Source organism: Borostomias antarcticus (genome assembly GCF_949987555.1).
Source record: "Borostomias antarcticus genome assembly, chromosome: 19".
NCBI lineage: Eukaryota > Metazoa > Chordata > Actinopteri > Stomiiformes > Stomiidae > Borostomias > Borostomias antarcticus.
The window spans coordinates 8,734,529-8,762,489 of NC_140252.1; the positions used below are offsets into that span (position 1 = coordinate 8,734,529).

At 44.2% G+C, this 27,961-nt stretch overlaps 1 protein-coding gene across 3 annotated transcripts in view; it reads right to left on the reverse strand.

The window, feature by feature from the left end:
• Nucleotides 1-27,961, reverse strand: part of nbas (NBAS subunit of NRZ tethering complex) — a gene marked incomplete at its 5' end in the record, with an annotated part of 391,676 nt that overhangs the window by 270,435 nt on the left and 93,280 nt on the right. For all 3 annotated transcript variants that reach the window (XR_014630909.1, XR_014630910.1, XM_084453787.1), the window contains 3 exons: nt 11,012-11,241; nt 11,338-11,440; nt 26,281-26,403. Coding sequence is in view for 1 of the 3 variants with exons in the window: in XM_084453787.1 (XP_084309913.1) it covers nt 11,012-11,241; nt 11,338-11,440; nt 26,281-26,403 (456 nt within the window). The remainder of the gene's footprint in view (nt 1-11,011; nt 11,242-11,337; nt 11,441-26,280; nt 26,404-27,961) is intronic.

The following is a 27,961-nucleotide window of genomic DNA, read 5'->3' on the forward strand; positions in this document are numbered from 1 at the left end:
TTGGCAACAAACTGTTTATGATTGCCAGCCTCATTGTGCTCAAACAAGTTGAATTTTCCCCCACGTCTGATATGTCACTGTAGTCTCAGTTTAGGTTAGACCAGGCTAGCTAGCGTTAGCTAGCCAAATACATTGTGAGTTGAGATGCGCCGTGATAAGCTAATGAAAGGATAAAGGATTTAAATCCTGGAGTTGCCTCTTCACATGGGTCTGACTTGAAAGTCGCCTGCGTGCGTTGTTTGATGCAAATGCACAGATTACGGCACCGGAGATGTGCGCATTCGGCTGTAACGTTAGTGGATGACACACACAGGCTACACTGTACCAACAGACCCTACCGGAAAAGTCTGACAATGTGTCGACATATTTTCAAACAGGCTTTATTTTGGTAAACAGACCACATATTGGGAGTCTTTGTAGTTACTTTATCCGGTAAGGGAAAAAATCAGGATGTGATAAACTGACTGGTTGAAACAGTGAAACAAGACGGTGCACCTACAACGGCTCAAAGCTTGATGGTTCATGACGCGAGTATGTAGTGTAATTATAGGCGCAGTAATATTTCAAATAGAACTGTAAAGAGGCTTTGCCGTGGTATATGTAAGGGATAATCAACGAGTAGGTGTGCGTTAAATGGTTTTAAGGCACGACGTGGAGGCAAAGTGCCTTAAAACCGTTTAACGCACACCTATGAACTGATTATCCCGCTTATACCATGGCCCCACATGCCAAAGACAAATAAATATGTTCCATTTACTCGCATTTTCTACATTAAAATATAAAGAAATTTAATTTATGTGTTGCTCATTGCTGAGTGTCATTATAGTACCTCACTGCTAAATCACGTTGCTATGGAATTACAAATTGAATATCATATTTCTTGGAGGAACAGCGATGACATCCAATAGTTAACATAAGTTATAACGTAAGTGAAATGGAAAGTGTCCGTTACCTTTTCTTTCAGCAATGTCTCTCAACCCTGGATACAACCTAGCAACCAAACAATGAGCCTAGCAACCCAAACTAACCAATTCCATAGCCTACTGTACCCATATATCTATGACTGTAGCTACCTGATATTGCTAGATAGCAATGAGCGAAGTGCAGGCTACTGCATATTTGCTGTGCAACATATAAATCGTCCAGTTGTCAAACCTAGTTGCCAACAAACTATGTATGATAGCCAGATTGTCCTCAACTCCAAAAGTATTGTTTTCATGTCGTGGTATATCACTGTCAGTCGTATCTTACGTTCATTGCGAGTTGATTTGCGAGGACAGGCTGTGTCATATCATTATTTGAAGCAACAGGGTATTAGAATCCAGCAATTGCCTCTTCACACTGTGATATATTTGGATGCCGTATATACTGTAAATGAATAAACGAGGCGGAGACCGTTTTCCATACGTCTGGCTCCTTTTACTGCAACTCTTAGACTGACGTTACAAAATCATACCTGGCTACACCACTAACGTGATATAACACGTTATAACACGAAGTGAAAAAACAGTTTTTGATTTGGGGACAGTGAGGTGTCTGGCTATCATAAAGAGTTTGTTGGCAAATAGATTTGACAATGGATGCGTTGCACAGCAAATATGCAGTATACAACACTTTATTCATGGCTAGCTTGCAATGGTACAGCAGGCTATGGGATTAGCTCATTTAGGTTGCTGTCAAAGCCGGCGCATTAATTTAGATCAGTAATTAAACTTCAGCCGAACTACGTGTGCGTATACACGGTTTTAACGCACGTCTGCTGGCCAATCAGAAAAGAGTATTAACCCAGGCCATGGTATAACGTGTCACATACAACGGCTTTTAATCAAGCACCCGTTGTATAATTGTCCTTCTACAACGGAGAGTTTGGATACTTGATTCTGATTGGCTAGAAGCAGTGGTAAAATACTCTGTAATCCATTGCTGCGACCGCATAACAATTAGTATTAATGCGCCGTCAATCTCATTGACGAGGCCATTGATAAAATCAAGCGGTAGGCTATGCTTTGCGTAGCAACCACTCGCAGCAACCTCGCCTTTTTCGTATCCTATTACAAAAACGCACTCATCAGTCCGACTCCAATACTTCCCCTACCAGCAAAAACGAGTGCTCTGGAGAACTGTTAATAACTGCACCATGGCTGGAAATATTCAAATAAACGTGAACCACCCGAATTATGCCTTATGGTTTATGCAAACAAGGCCAACCCAAATAGGCAAGATAGCCTATGTTGCCTGGCAACCATTTAATTCAGAACTATAGCCTATCGCAGAAGATTTTGTAAATACTTAAATGATAAGAATGATCAGTAAATAAATGATTGAATGTTACTACTGAGTGTTTTTTGTGAATATATATATCTAGTAACCGTTGTAGAAAAGCAATTGACCACTCGAGGCAGTGGGTTACAGGGGATTTTACCACAGCTACGGGGGTTTTAGGCCCTCCGCTATCGCGTCGATATCCCCTGTAACCCACTGCCTCTCGTGGTCAATTGGCCAATTAGCTTACGGCTAAACTCTTACATGGCTTGTCGTGCTACACTAGCTCACCGCTCGCCAGCAACAAACCTGAACTACACTATTGCAACACCCCCCTGCTACAAGTTCATTCATATTCAAATACACTGAATGGATGTGTTTCCTAGCCAGTGGGCTAATGGATTGTGGGGGAGGGGGGTGCTACTAACGTTAGCAAGTTCCAGCCATGGCTTCTATTGTGCTGTGTTGGTCATGACCGCTCCATTCCATTTCACATTTTTGCCGGTTTGCCGCAGGTGTTGGACTGAATTTGCTAGTTTTCTTGATGGATGGATTTAACAAACTTAATTCCAGTCCTGATTTCAATAGCAACTAGCCATTAATGAAATGTACTGCATTTACTGTGTAACATCAACGGTCCAGTTGTCAAAATAAATTGCCAACAAACTGATTACAGTATGCTGACCAGCTATTTTTCCCACAGCCGCTCTCCGTCCACTGCAGCTGGTGCAAACTAACGAGGCTCCTGCTGTTTCTCTTGCTCTACTAGGCTACTCGATTCAAAAATTAATTAAACCTACTGTAGGCCTACCAGCAGACCAAGTTTAGGTGTTGACCTGGCCATCTGCACCAAATATTCCAGCCGTAGCCTACATTATGAGCAATGGCAACCAAGTGGTCAGAGAAGCCTAGCAGCCCTCCGCCATGGCCACTGTCCTTGTTCTCTGGCCACGTGGCTGGCTGACAGGATACCCATCACAAGGCAGGTGAGTCGGCTCCGCCCACCAGTGAATGTTCACAATGGAGCAATGCATCTCAGTGACTTAAGGGTCTCCGACTGATGTTTTGTCCACATTCAGGGAGCTGCCCTACTAAAGACTAAAGAGCATATTGATCATTCAATTGTAAGCTATTTATTCAGATAAATGGTTTTGGCATTAGTCAGTAAAATGTCCACACATACTGAATCAAGAACGTTACCCTGTTTAAATGGCTTAAATAAAATAATCCATGCATCCATAATGAGCTGTTTCTTGCTCTTGAGGAATTATGTGAGCATTTCACACATTTGAATCTAAAAATCATTGAAATACACATCATTAGGGAAGAAGAGAACATTAATAGAAAAAAGTCATATCAACACAATTGCATAAGACCTGCTCAAGCATAATACAGATACAAATGACGACACTATACTACAGTATAGCCCACAACATGACTCATTAATAAATCTTTCAGATTTGTTCTCTTCCTGTTTAGAAATAAGCAACAGCGTGTGGATGAGTTTGTCCTCAGTTAATACATTTGATTAAGCTGAAGTTCAAATTCGGAAAGTTCCAGAGGCATTATTAGGGCCCGAGCAATGGCGGTGTGAGGCCCTATTGAAATTGTAAGGATTATTATTATTCTCCTACCTTCTCCTACCTTCTTCTCCACAAACAAATGCTTTTTTGCCGGCCTAAACATTGATGAAAACGGATGAAACTTCAGTCCCGGTGAAAAATTTGATATTTCATGGGTGACGGAAATGGGCGTGGCAAAACGGCTCAAGAGCGCCCCCTGGAAAATTTAAAATGGCGAGCCCCACCTCTCAGTTTGATGTAGGCGAACGAAATTCGGTGGGCATATGTAGTTCATCGAGACGCACGAAAATGTCCCTTGGAGCTATACCCAACATCCAACAGGAAGTCAGCCATTTTGCTCTTAATGTGCCATTTTTTCCTTGTTTTTACCATTTCCATGCCTCGTACTTTAATGAACTCCTCCTACAGATTCCATCCGATCAACTTCATATTCGGTCAGCTTTATCTTAAGACCTTTGTGATCAAAAGTTATCAAAAAAATTGAGTTTTCACCAAACACCCATGCCGTGGCACCAAATTTTGACATTTCGCCATAAAACAGCAAGTCCTCATAATTCCTACATACAGGGTTGAAAATTAACTTTTTGGCTCACCTGCCAAGGGGACTGGTAGATGAAAAAATCCATCGGCCAAGTATATTTTTTACCGGCCAAAATAATAAATTGCCTTGCATTATACATCTGTTTCAGTACTTTTCATTCAGATAATAGTATTATGTTGAATACATGCTTAAAGTCCAGGTTAACCCAGTTCAAATTTTTGTTATGAGCTTCACACACCACAGGAAAACATGTCATTAACCGCCCAGCCAAATCTGAGTGATTAAAAATGTCGCTAAGTATATAAAATAAGGCTTCAAAATCGGTTAAAAATCAGCAGCATTCTCTGGTCTGAGACTGTGGGGGCGTGTCTGCTGAAGGCACCGAAGCCACACCCAATTGCGTGGGGAGGGGGTGTGGAGGGAAGAACCTGTCAAATAGTACCGTTCTCTGGTCTGCATATTGTCACACTGGCACGCCGTCTCTTTTGTGGTAGGAAGGCACAGCTTTGTGAAAACAGAGAGGAGTTGAAATTACACTTGTCTAATGAGTCAAACGCACAGATGCTTCCTCCTAACAAACAACACAGGTAAAACTGTAGCTACTCTATACCAACGCGCCAGTGTTACTGCCCTTAGATGCAAAATACAAAAACAGGCAACGAGGAATGTATGAGTCTGTCCCTATTTTCTCACTGCCACCTCCGGACCCATTCCTATCCCTCCCAGGCGATCCTGTCGTCCCTTGGGATCAATGGAAAAAGTTGTTTAAAATTTACCTTTTAGTCACTGGCTTGAACAGCGCTGATAGCGCGAAGAAGCGTACACTACCGGAGTTGATAATCGGGACAGACTCATCCACTCTCGTTGGCAATGTTATGTGTGAGAATAACGAGCACTCGGCTTCAACTTTCCCGCAACATATCCAACAGAACTGGAATGTTCAGCCAGTAGCCGCCGAGCACCGCTTCACTGGGAGAGGGTGCGTCTTTCTCCAGCTGCAGCTGGTCTACCTGGTCTACCTAACCAAGCCCCCTCGCTCCCGCCTCCCGGTCTCCCGCTGGAGAAATATACTGTAACCATTACCGGTGAACCCATACGCACATCAGGTGCCACAAATATGGCAGGCAGTTTCTGTATAGTTAACGCTTATAGTCATAATATATCATCCGTAACGTTATTTGGTGGGTGGTCGCCTGGTCGGTGCTGCTAGCTATGTTAGCTAGACTATATACACACTCCCATCTGCAACAAGCTACATAGCTAATGTTAGCTATAATTCCTCCTAAGATTACATATAATTCATCATAGCTGACATTACCACATAAATGTCAAGACACATTTTGTAGATTAACGTAGCAGTGTATTTTCCTATTGCTTACGTTACCTAGCTAACGTTATAACGTTAATTAGCTATAAGCACACAAGGCAGTAGTGTCGGCACCAAAGGTTGATGCGACAGGAGGAGAATGGAGGCCGGGGAGAGAGATGGTTGGCTCCGCCGAATTCACCAGGACCAGTCGTGAGTCCGTGAAACCCAAAAGCCTCATATTATAATTGCAGAAGCTTTCGGGAGTGAAATGTTTGCTGCAGAGGCGGGCGCTAGCGGTGACAGACTCTGTAACACCATGGCTCTTCAAAAATGCTAACCATTTGCTTCTCATTTCAGCTTTACTCGGGAGTGAAAGAAGGAGACCTTATCATCCCATTCCTGCTGGCATCCAGGAAGGATGCATTTTCGTTTAGTTTTATGCATAGGCATTGCTAACTAAGAAAAACTAGCTAATTCTAGACTGTTGGTTAAAACTAGCTAATTCTAGACTCAAGATTGAGCAGAAGAACCGAAGATTCAAATCCGTTCTAGCTTTATATAGTGTTAGGGCGGGGATATGCTAAGAACACCGCTCTACGTCATCCGGTACCGTTTTAAGCCCGCCCAGAAAATCCAGAAATCAAAACTGGTCAAAAACACAAAACTGGTCTAACTTCACAATTCAGTACTACAGATGGTTCATCCCATTTTTACATGTTATCAGCAATGCATCACTAACACATAGAATGTGTTTTCTAGCAAATCTCAGATTTTGGTTAACTGGGACTTTAAGGAAGAGGCCAAAGTAAAAATTCAAATAAATTAGTTTAATTCGATGCCTAGAAACATTGCAATTCATAGAAATTCAATTATTATTTCCATTCACTTCCACGGTGTAGAATTATCCATAACTACCTAACCCTACACAAATATGAGATATAAATGATCCAAGCCTTAACCTCATGGTCTTTATGTGTTTATGAACAAAATACCTATACTGTAACATATTCACAGCCCGTCATCATGTTAAGTTAAACCTGAGCTGGATGCAGGGGCGTAGGTTTGATTTGAGCTTTGGTAGGGACACAATGGGTTGTTGTTGTTTCACGTAGTCTGGATTGAATCTGGGTGGTGGCCGAATCAGATTAATTTCCGTCGCCACTGATTGGGCAGTGTGAAAACGAATGACAAGGTTTATCCACAAAACCTACATCTGTTGAGTCAGACTATAATCTCACCTGTAACCCTGATGCATCTCCTGCCTGCCTCTCCTGGTCCTGCCTTTCTGCTGCTTTGACCAAAAAAATTCTAAAGTCCATTTTTGTCTTCTTTTTTTCTGGTCATAAAAGGAAAATGATTGACAATATTAAACTACTTGTAGACATGAAACACTCTTTTCCGTGTAGCCTACAGCCTATTCTGTATAGCATATGAAATATGATTACGCTGGACTTGGACTATTGAACTGAATTGCATAAACAAACCAGACATCTCGTCTCGTTTGTTTAGCCTGCTTTGCAATTCAGTGGGCGAGTGAACCTAGCTAGTCATTGCTCAAACCTAGAAGTTTGCAACGGTTATACCAAAACTGATTTATTACTAGCTAAAGACAACTGTTATGACATTACAGCACCCTTTATCTTATCTCTGCCTCAGCAAAACGTCTACGAGACCTAACGTTATAGCTAATAGGTACAGTTCTGACTGCACCACCAGCTAGCACTAACATTACAGTTTACATAGGCATTTAGTAGGACGCAAACTAAACTATTATCATTGATACAACTCTGTACCGAAAAATAATTGTCGGTCAGCATATTGTATTCCCTATTGTTCAATAACTTCAATCTTACTTGCTGCCTAATCAAAATTCCCGCTGTTGCTGACAGTGTCCATACCTAAAACTACGCTTATGGCTGGATGACCAGTGAAGTCAGTCAAGGAGGAACCAGTACCGTCTTCAGAGTTTATAAGCTACATGACAAGCAATCAAAGACATCCCTTCTGAGAAACAGTGGCTTGGTATGCTATGGAAGCCCAGAGACAGGATGGTACACATCTACTGTAGGTGTTGACTGTAGTAGCGCGCATCCTCTGAGGTAAATGGGAACGATTTTCTGTGCGCGAGTAGCCTCGCGTCACCAGTCTCTCTTAGTGCGCGAGGTTTCGCAACAGTCATGACTGAAAACTTTATTTGGTGCAGCGGGGGAGCTATTTAAGTGCAACACACAACAAACAGAACGCCTATGGCATGGATGTGGCGTTGCACGCATAATTTATTACATGACTCTATTGGTACAAACATTTACCCACCAGCGTGGCGGATATAAATTTTACCCACCATTGGCGGGTGGCGGGTGTTAATTTTTAGCCCTGCCTACAAACATTATCCAATTTGTCCGATATTTCTCACGCTTCATGAAGGTTCTGTCTTGAACACATCTATGTGTCAGTATTGCGTCATACGTATAGCGCCACCTATTGGTGAAACAGGAAGTCCTCAAAACACCCTACATACATTATCCGATTTGCACCAAATTGCTGATGCTTCATGAAGGTCGCATTCTGAACACATCTACGCATCGGTATTGAGTCACACTTACAGCGCCACCTACTGGTGAAACAGGAAGTACTCATAACTAGGGCTGTCTTCAACTCAGGATTTTGTGATTCGACTCAGACTTGGTGTTCAAAGCGACGCGTCAAATCGTCATGTGTTTTTTCTCTTTCTCCTGGCTATCAGAAAATCAAGTTTCTGTGATTATTTTGGTTAGGCCTATATTGGTAGCCTATAGAAAGAACCAATTGTTGCCGAGGCACATTTCTGAGTAGGCTAGGCTATTTGAAATCAACGAGAATGACCATTACATAATTACAGCATTTTTAAATAGCTAGAATAGCCTGGCTATCGGTTTGTGGAATAAGATGGAGGGATGCTTCATTTTGTTCAATCTTTTTCTGAACGAACTTTCGTCCATTTATGCTTGAATAGCCTTTATTGGGCTATTTTACCTTGATTGGTGTTTATTATTTTCCTTTGAACAAAAAACTAAAATTAAGTTTCAAAATAAATGATTAGGCTTGCTCATATTTCCGCTCCGCTAAAATCCTCTCCGCTGCCTACGAATGTGTTTGATAGCTTGTTTCAAGTGCAGCCCATCCCTCTTTCTTGCATTGTCCATGGTTTGGACCACTAATAATCGAGATAATTAATAGATATTAAATAAAAAGGTTATCAATATCTTAAACATTTTGTCTTCATATCCATTTTGTGTCATGTCACTAAAGCATTTTCACAGACGTTAGAGCTCAAGCTGTCTATGGGAAACCCTATTTTTACCATTAGATATACAAGAAGATTGATCTAGGAAAGCAGTGAGTTGGGATATTCCATTTGGGAAATGCACGTGATTGCTGGCGCATTGCTAGGCTAGGCTAGACGCTTAGCGGAGGGGAGAGGGGCTCCCTGCCTTCTTCCCTCTGCTATATCAGTCTTAACTCTTCTTTTACAGCCCAACAAATAGCTACGCTAATAGCCTAGGTCTAAAACGAATGATTGGCCTGTCCTATATAAATCACAAGGCTGGTGAGTGATTAGTCCACCTCCTAGTCCTTGACAGCGGAGCAGAACACGACTGCTCGACTTAAAGAATCTCAGTCGACTTAAGGGTCTCCGACTGATGATTTGACGCGTCGACTGTCAGGGGGCAGCCCTACTCATAACTCCTACATACGTTATCCGATTTACTCCAAATTGCTCAGGGTTGATGAAGGTTGCATCCTGAACACATCTGTGCGTCAGCATTGAGACATACTTATAGCGCCACCTACTGCTTACAGGAAGTCCTCATAACTCCTACATACATTATCCAATTTACGCCAAATTGCTCACGCTTGATGAAGGTCGCGTCTGGAACACATCTGTAGGTCAGTATTGAGTCATACTTATAGCGCCGCCTACAGGTCAAGCAGGAAGTCATCATAACTCCTACATACATTGACCGATTTACACAACATTTCTCATGCTTCATCAAGGTACAGTCCTGAACACATCTATGTGTCGGTATTGAGTCACGCTTAGAGCGCCACCTACTGGTGACAGGAAGTTTCTCTCAGTACTGGACACCGAAATAGCACACCCTTTAACGGTGCCGCACCCCAACACGGATGGGGTGCGAGGGCCCGCCCACTGCTGCTCACAGTCTTAGTTTTAATTTGCTATGGAAAATAATCATTGGATTAATCGATTATTTGCACAAAAAAAAAGGTTTATAGATTAATCGATTACCAAAATAATGGTTCATTGCAGCCCTAGTTTGTACTGCTGAGCTAACTCTTTCACTTATGCTGGCAACAGTAACTCAGGTCCTCTTGGCCGAAGGTTAATCACAACATCACAACAAAAGTGCAGTAGACTAGTAGAAACCAAAAATAATAAGGAAATCCTTCACAGGAAATGTCAAAAATCGGCCTGTAAAATGCAGATGGCTTCGCATGAGTTTTCACACAACAGACACGGCGGCCATTCATAACAGTCGTAACATTAGGCTATTACTCCCCCTCCCCCTCCACTCTCTCTCTCACACTGCCTCCCCCTCCACTCTCTCTCTCACACTCGCAGGACGTTATCTGAACAGAACATCAGCACTCAGCCTACGGGGACAATAGACAACTTCAGATGTCCCTCTACCCCCCCCCCCTTCCCTGATGGCTGCAGGATCATCATTAGACTGAGGGGTTTACCTGTTCCACTGCTTCTCTGCTGTCACTGTGTCCTGCGTCCAGTCTGGGCCCATGTCATTTAGGACACGAGGAGGGGCTGGGGTGTGTGTGCGTGTGAGAAGGGGCTGGGGTGTGTGTGTGTGTGTGTGTGTGTGTGTGTGTGAGAAGGGGCTGGGGTATGTGTGTGTGTGTGTGTGTGTGTGTGTGTGTGTGTGTGTGTGTGTGTGTGTGTGTGTGTGCGTGTGTATGAGGCCATTGAGTATCTAGCACACGGGACAGAATGTGTGTCTGTGGGGCGTTTATTTTCATCTAGAGGACACCAAAAGCGCACACACACACACACACAAAGCCAGACACACACAGGGGGTGTCAGAATGGATGCTGGTGTGTGTGTGTGGAGCGGGGGGCGTCTCTGTTGGTTACTATAAAAGAGTGACGACCCCATTACTGTCCCAATTCCCTACCAGGAGCACAGAGAGAGGAGGAACAGAGAGGAGCAGACAGAGTCTCTCTCTCTCTCTCTCTCTCTCTCTCTCTCTCTCTCTCTCTCTCTCTCTCCCTCTCCCTCTCCCTCTCCCTCACACACAGGCTGACCTGGCCAGGTCCATGCAGGGGTCGGTGAGCGTGGTGGAGGAGTTGAAGTACTCTCGGGCGGCAGCCAGCACCAGCTCCACACTCTGGTGGTAGTCCACCCTCAGGCCCCGCCCCCCACGGAGGGACAGGCTGACGGGGACATCCTGTCCCGCGGAGGAGCACTGCATCAGTTGACCGGCCAGAAGCACGTTGTCCACCCGGCTGGAGCACAGCAACGACTCCACCAGCACCTGAGGGCCAAGAGACCACGGACGACCAAGATGAACCTGGAGCATGTGTATGTGTGGGTGGGTTTGTGTGTGTTTGAGTGTGAGTCTAACCCTTACCTGGTGGCAGGTCTCAGGCTGAAGGCAGGTGTAGACGTTGTGCTGCATGGTCAGGAGGTCCTGCATGAGGCTCCTCCACACAGTCTCACTGACCGGGGGGTTCCTGGAATACACATCACCATCATCATCGCCATCATCATTACCACCATCATCAACACCACCATCATCATCACCACCATCATCAACATCACCACCATCATCAACACCACCATCACCACCACCATCAACATCACCATTAACATCATCATCATCACTACCATCATCATCACCATCATCATCACCATCATCATCACCACCACCACCATCATGATCATCACCACCATCATGATCATCACCATCATCATCATCACCGCCATCATGATGATGATCACTTGTATACCATATCTCCACAATCAAAATCACTACTTATATTGGTGGTGTCTATCAATACGACGTTTGGATCTCGAGCCCCGAGTCTAGATCAGATTAGACTCAGGAACATCACAAGAGAAATAGGCTACAGTCATACCAAAGACTATAAAAATGGTACCCATTGCCTCCCTGCTTGGCACTCAGCATCAAGGGTTGGAATTGGGGGGCTATATATCACCAAATGATTCCCGAGCGTGGCACCGCTGCTGCTCAGCGCTCCCCCAGGGGATGGGTCAGCTTTAAGTAGGTGGGTTTCACTCAGTAAAGCCAGGTCCACGTTAATAAAGTAGTGTATGTTGAAGTACATGGGATTTATTTTTTCCAACTACAGTAGGACCCCACTCATCCGAACTTCAGAGATGCGAACCTCCCGGTCTACCGGACAGGCTTAAAAAACGTTGTTTTTTTTTGCCTGCTATCTGGTTACTGGTGGGATTTTCATTACAGTACTGTATCCAACTGTGAAAAAAAACTGAACTGTATGTAGACCTACATGTTGTCTATAGGCTGTAGCATTCATTTCTTTGTTACTCTAATGTCGAGCGCAAAACGCAAACGAGTCTGCTGCGCGAGAGCTGCATTCCTTGGTAGCCAGAAAGCGCGTCAGCAACCTGAAGCAGCATCGAGTCATTTTTCGTTCCCAGTTAATGGACTTCAGGAACACAGACATGTTGTGGGCATGTAGATTAGCTATAGACCTAGGCTACTGTATTTGTTAAATAATAGCCTACAGCCCACATTAGCCTACATCGGTTGACTTAGAGACACAACAACTTGTCTGTCATTTCATTTATTTATTTATTTATTATCATTTGCTCTAATTGTTCTAATGTTGGGTTGTTTATACCATTTTGTTCTGCGAATACAGTAGCCTATCGATGCAGCGTACGCCTCATTTGAGAATAAAGTAGGCTACTGTATTTGATCAAAGCACGCACTCAAGTGGAAATTCGGTTATTTTATTATAGGCTACTGTAGGTCTATTATTGGCTAGGCTATATTAGTTTAGTTGGCTATTTGATTGCAATTTTGATGCATTTTCACATGTAATTAAGGGTATTTATTGGTCTATTATGAGTCTATATGAAACAAGTATACCACTTATTGAATTTGGTGCATTTTAACATAAGTTTCAGTCATCCGGACATTTCAGAGATACGAACGACCTTCGGTCCCGTTGGGTTCGGATAAGTGGGGTCCTACTGTATGGTATAAAATTGGGTATCCAGGATTGTGGAATTTCATAATTTTGGCTACTAAATGTCTGGTATTTTGTGACTCCCCCAATTGACAGATATATCAATTTATGAGTTAAATGTAAGTCTAAAAATCCAATGAAAATCTCAATTTTAATCAAATCATTTTTTTGCATGAAGCACAGCAGCAGTCGAGAGAGAGAGAGAGTGGAGGGACACAGCAGCAGTTGAAAGAGAGAGAGTTGAGAGAGAGAGAGAGTGGAGGGATGCAGCAGCAACCAAGAGAGAGAGAGAGTGTGGAGGGATGCAGCAGCAAATGTCGAGAGAGAGTGGAGGGATGCAGCAGCAGGCAGGATGTGATACACTAAGGCAGGATGTGATACACTGAATATTTAAGAGGTTTAACCTCTTGTCCCCAGCAAAAATTGTGTATGCAGCCTACACTGTTATATGGTCCTTACCAATGTTGAAACCAAACCTACGCCCTTGCTGGAGACACAGAAAGGCAACCTCTAGCCTGCTTGTGAATCCTCGTATACATTAGTGTATATCCTGTTGTGCACTGTGTGTATATTTAGATATATATACAGATGCTGGTTGCCCTGCAACTGGCACGTTCTCATCTCGTTGAGAGAGGTGAAACTGCTTTTTTGCTTCCCTCTGGAATATGTAGGGGTGGGACCGATGCACACCCTCCCATTGCTCTCTGTAAAGCGCATTGTATGAAATGCGCTATACAAATAAAGTTTGATTTGATCCCCATCATAATCATCATCATCATGATAACTGTCATCATCATCCAAACCTGAGTCTGAGTCTAATTGTGCATGCACAGGTATGTGTGAATGAGTGTGCAGAGACTGTATAAGAGTGTTTGTTGTGCGTGTGTTGTGTGTGCTTTGTGTATGTGTATGTATGTATGTATGTATGTATGTACAGGGGCGTCATGCAACCCAAAAAACTGAGGGGGCACGGACTTCCGGTTGCTGCGCAGATCGAATGGCTGCTTATGTTTTGAGCTCTCCGACAACTTCACACTTTTTACTAATATATCGTTCATTTCACGCCAAACAAACCTTTTATTAGCTATAGGAAAACAATGTCGAAACTGAAGGGTAAGAACTCGGCTGGAACTCTGAAAGACAAAGATATTCAGTCCATCGCCGATGTGGTGAGAACCTTGCTACGCGAGGAGCTGGATGCTAGCCTACAACAGCTAACTAGCAGGCGCACAACACGTGTTGTATTGACAGAAGGGGAGCTAGCTGCCGTGAAAAGTGGCACTGAGAAAAACGCAGCCGGTATCTCCACCATGCAAGAAAAGCTGCAGAGCTGAAGATGGCTGATCTAGAGGACCGTAGTAGGAGGTGCAATATTCGAGTTTATGGGCTACCGGAGAACGTTGAGAAAGACGCTCCAATTCTGTATTTGGAGCGGATGATACCGGTGTGGTTCCCCTCCATTAATCGCCCTGAGATCGAGCATGCTCACAGGATTTTCAGAAACGGCCCCCCGAAGGAAGGAGACCTCGGGCCTTCATTTATTTTGCTGCCTGCGTTTCCCCACTCGCCAAGCCATCCTCCGTGAAGCGAGGAAACACCCCCCTTCCATAGACAACCGGGTGCTCAGATTCGCCGCCGACTTCAGCGATTACACCGCCAGGCGCCGTAGAGGATTTTCACAAGCAATGTCGTCTGCACGAGAGAAGGGCACCGAGGCTTTGCTTCTTTACCCTGCCATCCTGAAGATATTAATAATAATAATAATGCATTTTATTTATATAGCACACTTTAAAATGCAGGACTAATCTCAAGGTGCTTCAGAGAGTGCAGTAAAAAAAACAACACATAAAGACATAAAGGGCAATAACTGGCTAAAATAATTTTACATAATTAAAACTAGGATTAATGACAAATATTAAATATGAAATTAAAATAAATCTAATAATAATAATAATAACAATAATAATAATCTAGTAGAAGACGGCACGGAACAGGTGCATTTTTAGACCAGATTTAAATGCAGTGATGGATTCTGAGGCCCGGATGTTTCCTGGGAGCTGGTTCCACAGGCGTGGCCCCAGGGTGGAGAAGGCTCGGTCACCCATTGTAGCCAGCTTGGTGCAGGGGACAACTAGCATGTTCAGTTCGCTGTCTGACCGGAGGGACCTAGATGGGGGCTTGGGGGAAATGAGTTATTGGAGGTAGGTGGGACCAGTGGGACTTTCGGGTTTTGGTGAGAACCCGGGCAGCACTGTTTCGGACATATTGCACTGTTTTGGACATATTGCACTGTTTTGGACATATTGCACTGTTTTGGACATATTGCACTGTTTTGGACATATTGCAAGTCCTGCAAGCAGGGAGTTGCAATAGTCAATACGGGAGGTGACAAAGCATGGACCAGTTTTTCTGCATCACACGTGGAGAGTATGGGTCTTAACTTTGAAATGTTTCTCAGGTGGTAGAATGACGTTTGGCAGACAGCTTTGACAGAGTCAAATGACAACGTTTGGTCAAGTTTGAATCCCAGGCTGGTAACCAGTGAGGAGAGGCAGATGGTGTGACCTTTGATGGTGATATGGGAGATGCCAGCCTGTTTGGTTTGATGGGGAGTGCCGATGAGGATGGCTTGTGTCTTGCTTCCATTGAGTTGGAGAGAATTGTTGTTCATCCAATGGTGGATGTCAGCAAGACAGCAAGATCCGACTAGGTCAGGCTACCCAGCTCTTCACCTCACCGTTGGAGGCAGTGCGTTTCATGGAGCGCAGCAGCGCTGATGCCAGTGCATCCTCATCAGCCACTCCGGTTCCCCGAGATGTTCCCTGCCCCTGAGCTGAGACGTTCCCTGCCCCTGAGCTGAGACGTTCCCTGCACCTGAGCTGAGACGTTCCCTGCCCTTGAGCTGAGACGTTCCCTGCACCTGAGCTGAGACGTTCCCTGCCCCTGTGCTGGTATTTGATGCCTATTGCCTAGGCTATCGTTACCACATGGATTGCCTCTTTGATGTTTGGACTGAAGGTAACGGTAGGCCTACTGTTATAATTGGTATGTTGGCAGCGGCCCGTGGCCTGTTGTGCCTGTTTGGACAGTTAGGCGGACTTTATTATCTTCGCACAGAATAACGTTACCATTTTGCCTCACCATGTGTTATTTCTAACAGGGTTTGTATGATTAGAATTGTGTGTTGTTGTTGGGCTGAGACTTCGAAAGCCCTTGGTTCTTTTCCGGTTCCGGACTATTTTGTCATTCGGGAGAGGGAAGGGAGGGATGGGTTTTGTTAGTGTTTTATTTTTTCATCCTTGTGGTGCTGTTTTTGCTGCTTGCCTCGCTCTTTTTTGTTTTTTTGCGTTCTCGCGGGTGGGTGGGATTCTTTAGGACCTTAACACAGTATGGGGCTTTACTCAGTTTTGATTGAAGACCTGACAGTAATACACCAGTCACTTTAATTAATGTCTAGTTTGAAAGCAATAGTCTGGAATACAGGGGGTCTTAGCACTCAGCATAAACGCACAAGTGTTCTGGGTCTTTTGAAAAGGAAAAACGTGGACCTGGCTTTACTGAGTGAAACCCACCTACTTAAAGCTGATACTCAATGGTTGGCTAATAGATTCTACCATGTCATAGCGTCCTCATCTTTTAGCCCCAAGACCCGGGGTGTTGCCTGTAGTGGTGTAGGACATGACACAGTCTACTGACCGTTCTACTGACCACAAAACAGTTCTGTGATATTGTGGCACTGTCTGCCTCAGGTTGGAATGCAGATCTTGATAAGGAGACCCTCTCACACCCTGTTGCTCCCCCCATCCCCCGCGACAGGCCAGGCCAACAATACACATCCACAGACACTCACAGTGGAACAAAGGAACCTCCATTCTTGCTTTGTTCTTTAATAAAGATGAAATTGCTCCATCCTCCAACCATGTGATGCAAACACCACGTGAATAAACCCGGTGAATAAAGTCATTAGGCTGATGCATCATCATTGTATGCAAGTGTTACTGTGTGTTACAAATAACGGATTCTATGCTGCTAATTCTGTATAGCCGTGTTTGGTATCCATATTTTCGCTAAAATCATGAATCAGTTGTTTAGGCATGTTGTGGAATTGTCATATCATGTTGAAACCATAACTGGGATATTTGATGATTCCAGAGTGAGTACAGAATGTGAGCTCTGTTTTACGATGGTAACAAGGGCCCCCTGGTTTATTGACCCAATATCTGTATCTGTGAAATGCTAAACCGCTATCTAAGAACTCTGAGTCGACACAGGGCTTAGGAATTTCCACCAACTCTTCAAAGATCCACCTCTGGCGAGAGCAGAGGTTTTGAATGAGATATTTGCAACTTGTGAACTCTGAAACTGAACTTTGAACTCCACAAACCTCAACTTTGCGCAGCAACGCTACTATCACTGTTTCCACCGGAGCGCAGGCGCGCTGCCCCTTCATCAAACCGAGCGACCACCACGTCACCTCCATGCTTCGAGCCAGACAACACCGCCCGGGCAATGCGCTAACACACCGCTACTAAGGTTGTATCCAACAGTCTCCTATGATTGTGGTGTGAGATGCCAAAGTGTTGTAAGCTTAGAAGACTTAGGATAGGCTGTGATAACCCATGACATCATTCTTTTCATTTCTGCTGTGTTTTCATATTGCCACGTGTTTTTTCATCTGTTATTTGAATTGTGTTATAATATTATTTTGATAATTGATTAGTATAATTTCAATAAACATTATTAACTTTTGACCACGTCCAAGCGTCATCACATTATCTTAAGTCACTTGATTGAGTCAAGGACTCCGCCTACAGAATGAGATTGATGAATAATTAAGAATATTGATAAAGGTTATCTTGTTTCCCTGTACAAAACAGGGTGGTGCCTGAGTTGATAAAATCAATTTTCCTTCATATTGGTGATAACCGTGGTATAATCATAAATTATACTGGTCACAGTCATAGCTCTAACCCCAGAACACGCTACATGCCATTGTAGCTAAATATTAAATATTAAACTTCTTGAAGTGTGGGCGGATTCCGAAGGCCGAATATCTATTGCTAAAGTTGAATACTCTAACAGGAAAATTGCCCTGGTCTCAACATATGCCCCTAACTCATATGATGCTGATTTTTATAATGAGCTCACTACCGTAATGCTGGAGCTTACCGACTATGCGCTCATTGTGGGTGCCGATTTTAATGCGGTCTGGGACCCACTGATAGATAGGTCAGGTGCCACAGAAACCTCAGACCAGAGGCAGTCCACTACTGCCCTACAGGCTTGGTCAAGTGACACAGGTGTAATTGACCTCTGGCGTCTGATCAATCACTCTTTGAAAGATTTTTCTTTCTTTTCTTCTAGACAAGACATTTTCCAGGATTGATTATTTATTTGCAACTCCCCATATTTTTTATAGCTTTGATGTTTATTTTATGCCCATAGCTCTGTCTGACCATAAAGGTCTCCTTCTCACTGCTTCACTCAGTAAACTCACGTCCCGTGCCCCTGATGACGCTTTAATGCAACATTGCTGAACAATGACAAGTTCTGTATGCAGTTTAAGGAGAAACTCAGAGTTTCTGGAGTTTAATGTTGGCTCTGTCCAAGACCCGAGAGTACTATGGGACTCAGTAAAGGGATTTATTAGAAGCAACATTACACTTTTTGCATCTGATTTACGCAAGGAGCGTCTCTCTAAATTGGAGAAATTAGAAACCCTTTATGCTGCCTTACTTTCTTCTCTTCAGACCAATTATTCTAATCAACTGGACCTGCAGGTGAAGGTAGTGAAAAAAGAAATAAATTCCATTCTGAGACAACAATCTGAATTCCAGATGCACAGGATGAGACAGCACTACTTCTTCTATAGCTCTAGACCCAGTCACTTGCTGGCTATGAAGATCCGAGCCAGTGAGAAATTTGCTGATATTCCATCTATTAGAACCCAACGGGTTAGGTAACCACAGACCCTAAAAAGATTAATGATACTTTCCATTATTTTTATTCAGACCTGTACAAGTCAGAGGTAACCCTTGATCATACTAAGCTGGAGGCTTTTCTTGGTCAAGTTAATTTACCACGGGTAACAGAGAATGATGCTCAGCAAAAAGCTGCACCCATCATCATTAGATGAACTTAAGGAGGCGGTCTCTGAGATGCAAAGGGGGAAGGCGGCTGGCTGGGACGGCATACCACCCGAGCTACACCTAGCTTTCTGGGACCTGCTCGGCCCTCTGTTACTCTCAATGATTTACATTCAGTGGAGCAAGGAAGATCTTCCAGGGATGTCAATACAGCTCTTATTTCCCTACTACTAAAAAAGGGGGGAAAAAAACTACTGATTGTAGCAGCTATAGGCCCTTGAGCTTGCTGGGCTCTGACCTCAAAATATATGCAAAGGTCCTGGCCCGCCGACAACAAACCTTTATGACATCTCTGGTCCATTCTGATTAAACTGGCTTTATAAGAGGCCGTCTAGCCACCGACAACCTTAGACGGTTGCTCCACGTAATTGATGCCAGTAAAGATGACAGAACTTCTACAGCTGTCATATCTCTGGACGCCATGAAGGCATTTGACAGACTAGAGTGGTCCTATTTATGGGCAGTTCTTGAGAAGATGGGATTAGGGGAGGGTTTTTTATGCAGGGTACTTTATGCAGACCCCAGCCATGATCTCAACAGAGAAAATCTGCTCGCCACTTTTTTCTGTCTCTAGATCGTCCAGACAAGGCTGCCCTTTAAAGGTGAGGAGTTTATTTTTTGGTTACGAAACAGTCTCATTTTAATGTGGGTGAATCTACATTACGCACACTTGTTTGTGTCCATTTTCGACAAATGTCGTTTCTTGTATGTAGTTTATTTTTAGATTATTATTTTGGGGTCGGGTCGTCCAGAACTTCCTTGGAATGACAAAACGATTTACTGACGAAACGACGAAACGATCGACAAGACGAAGAATAATTTAAATATGACCGTTATATATTGTCAAAAGTAACGTTACTAGTAAGACCTATGTAATTACCTCGTCAGTGGCGATCGTTCCGTCTTCAAAACACCCGGCTCAGGTAGCTAAGGTTTACGATGCGGGGAGGCTCATGGGAAATGTGGTCTTTTTGGGCGGAAAACACTTCTGCTTACCGAAACTCATCGTAGGGTCTTTAAAGTCCGGGACTCTTCAACTTATCTCTGGAGCCGCTGGCCCAATATGTGAGACAATCTCAGGCCATGTACCCATTTCTATCCGTGGCACACGACTTCACGATCTACATCTTTACGCAGATGATGTGCTTCTTTTTCTCCAACATCCCTCTGTCAGTGCCCCATCTTCTCAGTTTAATAGAGGACTTTGGCAATCTGTATGGGTTTAGAATCAACTGGCCAAAATCTGCCTTTCTGCCCCTTAATGAGGCCGCCAAGTCTACTATCTTCCTGCAAACATTCCCATGGTCAAGCATTTCACATATCTTGGTGTTTAAATATTTCCTACTGTAAACCAGACTGTGAAACATAATTACTCACGCTTGTATGACAAGGTTATCAATGACCTCAATAGATGGTCAAGCTTAAACAACTCATTGCAGGCCTGTGCTTCAATAATCAAAATGTATATATTACCAAGGGTAAACTTTATCAGTTCAATGCTCCCTTTACCCCCCCCCTGCTGACTATTGGCGGAAACTACAATCAGCAACTTTTTGAAAATTTATTTGGAATAACAAGCGTCCACCGCTCAGAGAAGGAGACGGGATGGGGGGCTGGTATTTCCAGATTTTAAATTATATTCTAATGCTTTCTCATTAAGATCTTTGATAACTTGGTTTGACCCAAATGCAGGGGTGTCCTGGCGGCCACTTGAAGAGGCCCTTGTATCCCCATATAGGCTCCAGGATATTGTCTATACTAACATTTCTATCAAACAGTGCAGGTTGCGGTTCGGCCCTCTTATCGCACGTGTTCCAGACATGGTGTGATGTCCAGGAATCCTGTGCTATTAAGTCTCTGTGGCATCCTTGCACCCCACTGCTCAACAACACCCAACTACTTATAGGGAGGCAGCCTATTGGTTTTCCCAACTGGGAGAGGAAAGGCATTCATACATTAGGGGATATTTATGATAACTCTGGTCTACGTTCATTTCAAGATTTATCAAGCAGTATGATCTCCCTGGAACCTCTTTCTTCTTTTTTCTGCAACTTATGGCAGCACTAAAGGCTCATGGGGTACCGTGGGACAAACCATTAGGACAACACCCATTTCACAACTTATTCTATGATAGAGGCACATCAAGGGGCTTTGTCTCAGATTTTTATCATAATTTACTTGAGTCCTCTTATTAGGACCTTCCCCTGGACAATGTCTGGAGAAAGGATGTGCCAGGGTTAGATATTGATTTTGATTGGGATTCGGTTTGGGAAAATATTCGACTGTCCTCTCGTAATCCAGACCACCAGCAAATACATTTAAATTATGCTCACAGGACTTATCTAACTCCCAGGAGATTGAATATGATGGGTCTTGTGCCTGATTCTCGATGTACCTTATGTCCACTTGGTGCTTCTGGAACATTCATTCACATGTACTGGGAATGTCCACCAGTAGCATGTTTTTGGAAGAAGGTTTCCTCCCAGTTCTCAGACATATGTTCTCTGACTGTGCCAGTATTTCCTTCTGTTTTACTTCTGAATGACGTGTCACAGTTACCAGCTCCTATGCACAAGAAAAGGCTTATCCTCGCTGGCCTTACAGCGGCCAAGAAACTGGTGGAAATACCCTGATGGGAAATACTCTCTTTGAAGTGCTTGTAGCAACTTCTAAACAAAACAATATAGGGTCGCTGAGAGGCTTAGATGGACTCGTTGCTGTTTGACTCGTTTGAGATCCATGTCCAGACAAAAATAACGTTTAAGGTTTTATTAAATCAAACTAAATAGCACTTCAACTTATGAGGAAGAGAACAATATGAAACTAAACTGAAAGAAATGAATGAAAACGTAAATATGACGGTCAACAGAAAATATCTCGAGCCAACTAACCCCCTCTCTCTCTCTGTCTACCTGTTCTAGGCCCTCCCTCCAGTTATGTAGGTAGAACCACACCCTGTAGGTAGACACACCCACACATAACAATTAGAGGAACCCAATTACAAAATAATAGACAATAAACAAAGGCAGTTATGCAGGCTCATAAACAATAAACCAAATATAAACATACACAAACAAAATAAACAAACATTATGGCTCCTACAGTGCTGGATTCTTACATATCTCCATGTAATTTACTTGGAGGTATCCACGGCTCGTGTGATTGGGGTTAAGGAGTCTAATAGGCCTGCCCCCGACTAAAGATTTTCCTGCTCGACTAGAAGTCCTCATTTCAAGCGACTAGTCGACTAGTCGTTCCTTTATTATTATGATTATTATACACACGGAGCGAGCGGCAGCAGCCGCCTCAGCAAAGCGGTAGATTAATTCTCAATGTGTCGGCATTCGGCAACACAGCAAGGAGACTGAACAACATTTTATTACTCATTTATTTAAACAGTCATATAGCACAACAAACTGTCACACGGAAAACAAAAGTAGCCCACACACATTTCATTTTTCACAACAGCCGAGCGATCAGTGAAGAAATAAAAAATAAAGGGGAGCTACATGAGAACTCATTTCTGAGGTCAGAATGCAAACGAAAATGTAGCAGGCCTATTATAGGCTATACGCACATTTCTTAATAAGAGGCCGAACGAATGAGAACGATGAAAAGAATTAGGCCTACGTTGGCTTCTCGCCAGGCCCGGCCTGTGCATTTCTGCAATATGCGGGATCCATACAAATAACACCAATGTCTGCATAATAAATATAACCTGGTTACAAATTATTTACAGCACATCTATTTTCCAAAAATAATCCAATTTCAGCTCCTCAAGCTAAATACCAGTGCACCTCTCCTATGTGCGTAAAACAAACACATACACGCACACACACGAAATGTGCGCATTTGCGCAAGCACATTATATCAGCAGATTCGCCAACTAAATAATACCAGTGTAAATCTCAGTCCTATACCACTTTATCATGTACGTAAAACACACACGCATGAATGTGCGCATTTGCGCAAGCAGTTGAAACGACTAGAGAGCAAATGAAGATTAGCTTCATATTTATGATTAGCCTACCTTTCAGAAGCGGCACGACATGCCTTCATCGCAGCGAAGGTCAATTGCATCCTCGACTTCGATTCTCTGTGCCAGTTCGTGTTCTATGGAGAGCGTTGCAAGTCCATTTCAGTCTGTCCTTTGTCATTGTACTACGAAGGTAGTTTTTTATTAGTTTCAACTTTGAGAAACTGCGTTCTCCAAAAGCCGGAGTCAACTCCGCAAAAAGTTGCTTGTGAACTTGACGGTAGATCTGGTCCTGGAGGCAGGCTAACGTTAGCATCTGCTCTCGTCATGGTTCTGCTAGTGCTACAGCTAGCATGCTGTTTCTTCTTGTGGACAAATGCCTGTAGTTGGTAGTTTGGCAATCTCCTGACATTGTGGGCTTGACGGTAGATTTGAAGGCGGCCTGTCTGCTCCGATGCTGCTAAAGCTAGCACCTGCTGCTTCTTCTGGAGCAACTGAGGTAGTTGTGCTAATGTTACTAGTGCTAGCAGTCTCTTGGTTCGGTGGTGGATTTGAAGAAGGTGCGTCATCCTTGCTACTCCCGGTGGGATCAATATATTTAAACAACGAACCCCTCTGTTTTTGGAGTGCTTGGTCCTTCAATAGTCCCTTTTTTTGTAGTCGCTGCCAGATCATTTTGCTCGTTTGGACAACGTGCTTCCATTTTCCCTCAGTCATGGCTCGTGAGAGCTGGGGGCAGGGGGGGGAGGCGGCAGCAGGTGCAGACACATTCCTCAGCCACGAGGAATGTGTCAATCACGCAGGCTCAACCATTGACGCGCCTAGATTTTTTATTTTTTTATTAAAAATGGACCCTTGGTTGGCTCACATTTTGCCACCCTTGCCAAAGTGCCGCTCTAGGCAATTGCCTAGTCCGTCTATACATACGGGCCGGCCCTGGACATTGTTATCCCAAGCAGATTTTGAGGGTTTTTTTTCTTTCTGCGACTAAGCGACTAATGAAAACTTGCTCGACTAGGACTCTTCTCGTCGACTAACGTTAAGTCGACTATTGGGGGGCAGCCCTAGAGTCTAATATTGCTCTGTGGTTGTCAGCTGCTGGTAAAAGGAAGGAGTTTAGCCCTTGGATAATGTTTGATAGATTTAGACTTGTTGGTCCTGGGTTGGGGGGTAGGGGGGGGGTTGGGTTGGAGCGAGTGCGTCTTTCAGTTTTTCCTTTTTTCCTTATTTTTTCTCTGTTTGTGTGTTTGGTTGTATGGCCCTCGTGCACCGCTTGTTGATCTGTATTGTTTCATACATGGCCTTCTTGTAAACACATTTTATTGTATTAAACCGTATTATCGTATACATGATAAAACAAGGCAATAAAAAACATTATAGTTGTTGTTGGTGCGCGCGGAATTGTAGTGTTTTTTTTGTGCATTTTTGCAGTTTAAATGTGAAATTAAACTTACTGGTAGCGTTCTTTCAAGGACTTTCAAAATAAAAGTAAGGGAAAACAAATCTACTTTTTTTTTACTCACTTGGCATTGGTCCGAATGATATACTGTATACTGAAGTATGAAGTATATTGAATCTGATATAGTAAGTAAGTAAGCTTTATTTATATAGCGCTCTTCACAGCACGGATGCACAGAGTGCTTTACAGTAATAAATTAAAATGGCAATACAACACGAGACAAAATTAAAACGACACAGAACAGAAAAAAAACAACATTGCGAGCAGCAAGGCGTTATAGATGGCCGAAGGCCTGCCTGAACATGTGTGTCTTAAGAAGTTTTTTGAACATGAGTTCAGTGGATGGCTCTCTCAGGGCCTGGGGAAGAGCGTTCCAGAGTCTTGGCGCCACCGCCTCAAATGCTCTGTCACCCTGGGTTTTTAGTCTGGTCCGGGGCACCGCCAGGAGACCCTGGTCGGATGATCTCAGAGACCGACTCAGAGAGTGAGGGTGTAAAAGTTCTGAGATGTAGGCCGGGGTCCGTCTGTGAAGAGCTCTGTGGGTGAACACCAGGACTTTGAACTCGATCCGGAGGTGAACTGGGAGCCAATGCAGGGAGGCCAGGATGGGGGTGATGTGGCATGTCTTCTTTGACCTGGTGAGTAGTCTTGCAACAGCGTTTTGGACTAGCTGAAGTTGTCCCACAGAGGATTTGTTGAGGCAGGTAAACAGTGAATTACAGTAGTCAAATCGTGATGAAATAAATGCATGGACAGACATTTCTAATTCAGCATGTGATACAATGGACCGGAGTTTGGCAATATTTCTGAGGTGGAAAAAACAGGAACGCGTTAGGGATTTGACATGTTTGTCCAAGTGCATAGCCTGATCAAAGAAGACACCCAGGTTTCTAACAGAGGGCCTAACATTTCCCTTGAGGGACCCCATGTGGTTTACCACTGTAGCGGCAGTCTTATCATTTGCAATGATCAGCACTTCAGTCTTGGAGGCGTTCAATTGCAGGAAATTATCCGCCATCCATTGGTCAATGGCCGACAGACAGTCATGTAGGATGCTGAGTCCCTCGACTTTACCGGGTTTAAAAGAGAACTGGAGTTGGATGTCGTCAGAATATAGATGATATTTGACACCCTTGAATGTGCTGATGAGAAGACCGAGGGGGAGCATGTATAGGGCAAACAGAGTTGGTGCCAGCACGGATCCCTGTGTCACACCACACGACAAGGGATGGGGGTCCGATTTAAAGGGACCAACAGCCACAGAGAAACTTCTCTCTCTGAGGTAGGAGGATATACTGAATAGCCTAATATTTGGAGGACCTGTTCATCAGTTGAGGTGTAAATGTATGCAAGCAGACCATGAAAACGTGTTTATCTGAGACGAGGCGAGGGGGGTGCTTCCAGGTCCAGTGTTAATTTGGAAGAAACCAAATCCACCGGGAAAGAGGGTGTTTGGCTTTTTGAAAGAGGTTATGGTGGCTTTTCGAGGTGGTCTATGACATTAAAATAATACATTCAGCTCAGTAGAGAAAATAATCATAGCTCTGCATTACATGTGCGCGTGCGCATGTATGTGTATGTGTGTGTATGTATATATGCATGTGTGTGCGTTTGTGTGTGTGTGTGTGTGTGCGTAAGTGTGTGTGTGTGCGTGTGTGTATGTGTGTGGGTGTGTATGTGTGTGCGTACGTGTGTGTGGGTGTGTATGTGTGTGGGGGTGGGGGGGTGTATGTGTGTGTGTGTGTGTTCTTACTTGCGCCCGGTGTGTCTGCAGAGCTTGACCATGAGCTGCAGCGCCTCCTCCTGGCTGCTCTGGCTGCTCCTCACGTAGGAGACGGGCTTCTGGAGGCCATGCTTCTCCAGCACCTCCCCAACACTGGACACACAGGGAGGAGAGGAGGGAGGGAGGAAGGGAGGAACAGCTTAATAAACACAATGTTGACAGTGAGACACATTTGAACATTAGAACACTGTAAAGAACAAACTCTCAGACCTGAACAAGGGGATTAACTGAGAAACAACACTGCTGTGTGTGTGTGTGTGCGTACTGTATGTGAGTGTGTGTATGTACTGTATGTGACTGTGTGTGAGTGTGAGTGTGAGTGTGAGTGTGTGTGTGTGTGTGTGTGTGTGTGTGTGTGTGTTATGTATGTCTGCACGTAAATTCTTGACTGAAGGGTTTGTGTTAATGTATGCGGAGAGCAGATCAAAAACCCAACACTGAGCTGCTGCATGGAAACAGATTTCAGACCAGCTCCTCTTCCTTCTCTTCTTCCTCTCCTCCTCCTCTCCTCTTCATCATCTCCATCCTCTCCTCCTCCTCTCCTCCCCTCCTCCTCCTCTTCATCCTCTCCTCCTCCTCTTCATCCTCTCCTCCTTCTCTTCATCCCCTCCTCCTCCTCTTCATCCTCTCCTCCTCTGCATCCCCTCCTCCTCTTCATCCTCTCCTCCTCATCCTCTCCTCCTCTTCCTCCTCCTCCTCTTCATCCTCTCCTCCTCCTCTTCATCCCCTCCTCCTCCTCCTCATCTCCTCCTCCTCCTCTTCATCCTCTCCTCCTCCTCTTCATCCTCTCCTCCTCCTCTTCATCCTCTCCTCCTCCTCTTCATCCTCTCCTCCTCCTCTTCATCCCCTCCTCCTCCTCCTCTTCATCCCCTCCTCCTTCTCTTCATCCTCTCCTCCTCCTCTTCATCCCCTCCTCCTCCTCTTCATCCTCTCCTCCTTCTCCTCTACAGGGAGGAGTCTAACATCTCACAGCTAGAGGCTAAGGCTGTGTGTGTGTGTGTGTGTGTGCGTGTGTGTGGGTGTGTGCGTGTGGGTGTGTGTGTGCGCATGTGGGTGTGTGTGCGTGTGTGTGTGTCTCTACCTCTACAACATGGAGAATGTATGTTGTGTTAACTTGCACATCACTGTGTGTCTACGTGTTTTGAGGTCTGATGCACATCAGTCATACTGCACAATCACATGTGCACACACAAACACGCACACACACACACAAACATAAAAATGTGTGCGTGCACACACACAAACACACACGCACACACACATTCGCACGCACAGACACACACACAAACACACACACACATCTCTTCTAACCTCCCCCTCAAACTTGAATGAGACACATCCTCTTTGAGATTTTCATTAAGATGAGTGAGCCTAACAAGGGGGCGGAGTCTGCTTTAATTAATACAATTGCAAAGCCCCTGTTCCCCCGCGGGCTTCCTGCTCATCATCCCCTCCCCCCCTCTCTCTTCATCACCAGCTCTTTCATGTCCTGCCAAAGCACAGAAGAACAAGGCTAAATATATAAGGATATAATACACAACGTGGTAATGCCCTTCACCTAATGGTATTATCCTGCTTATACCGTGGCAGTTCGCCAAAGGCGAAAAATGTGCCATTTACTCATTTTCTCTACATTAAAATATAAAGAAAT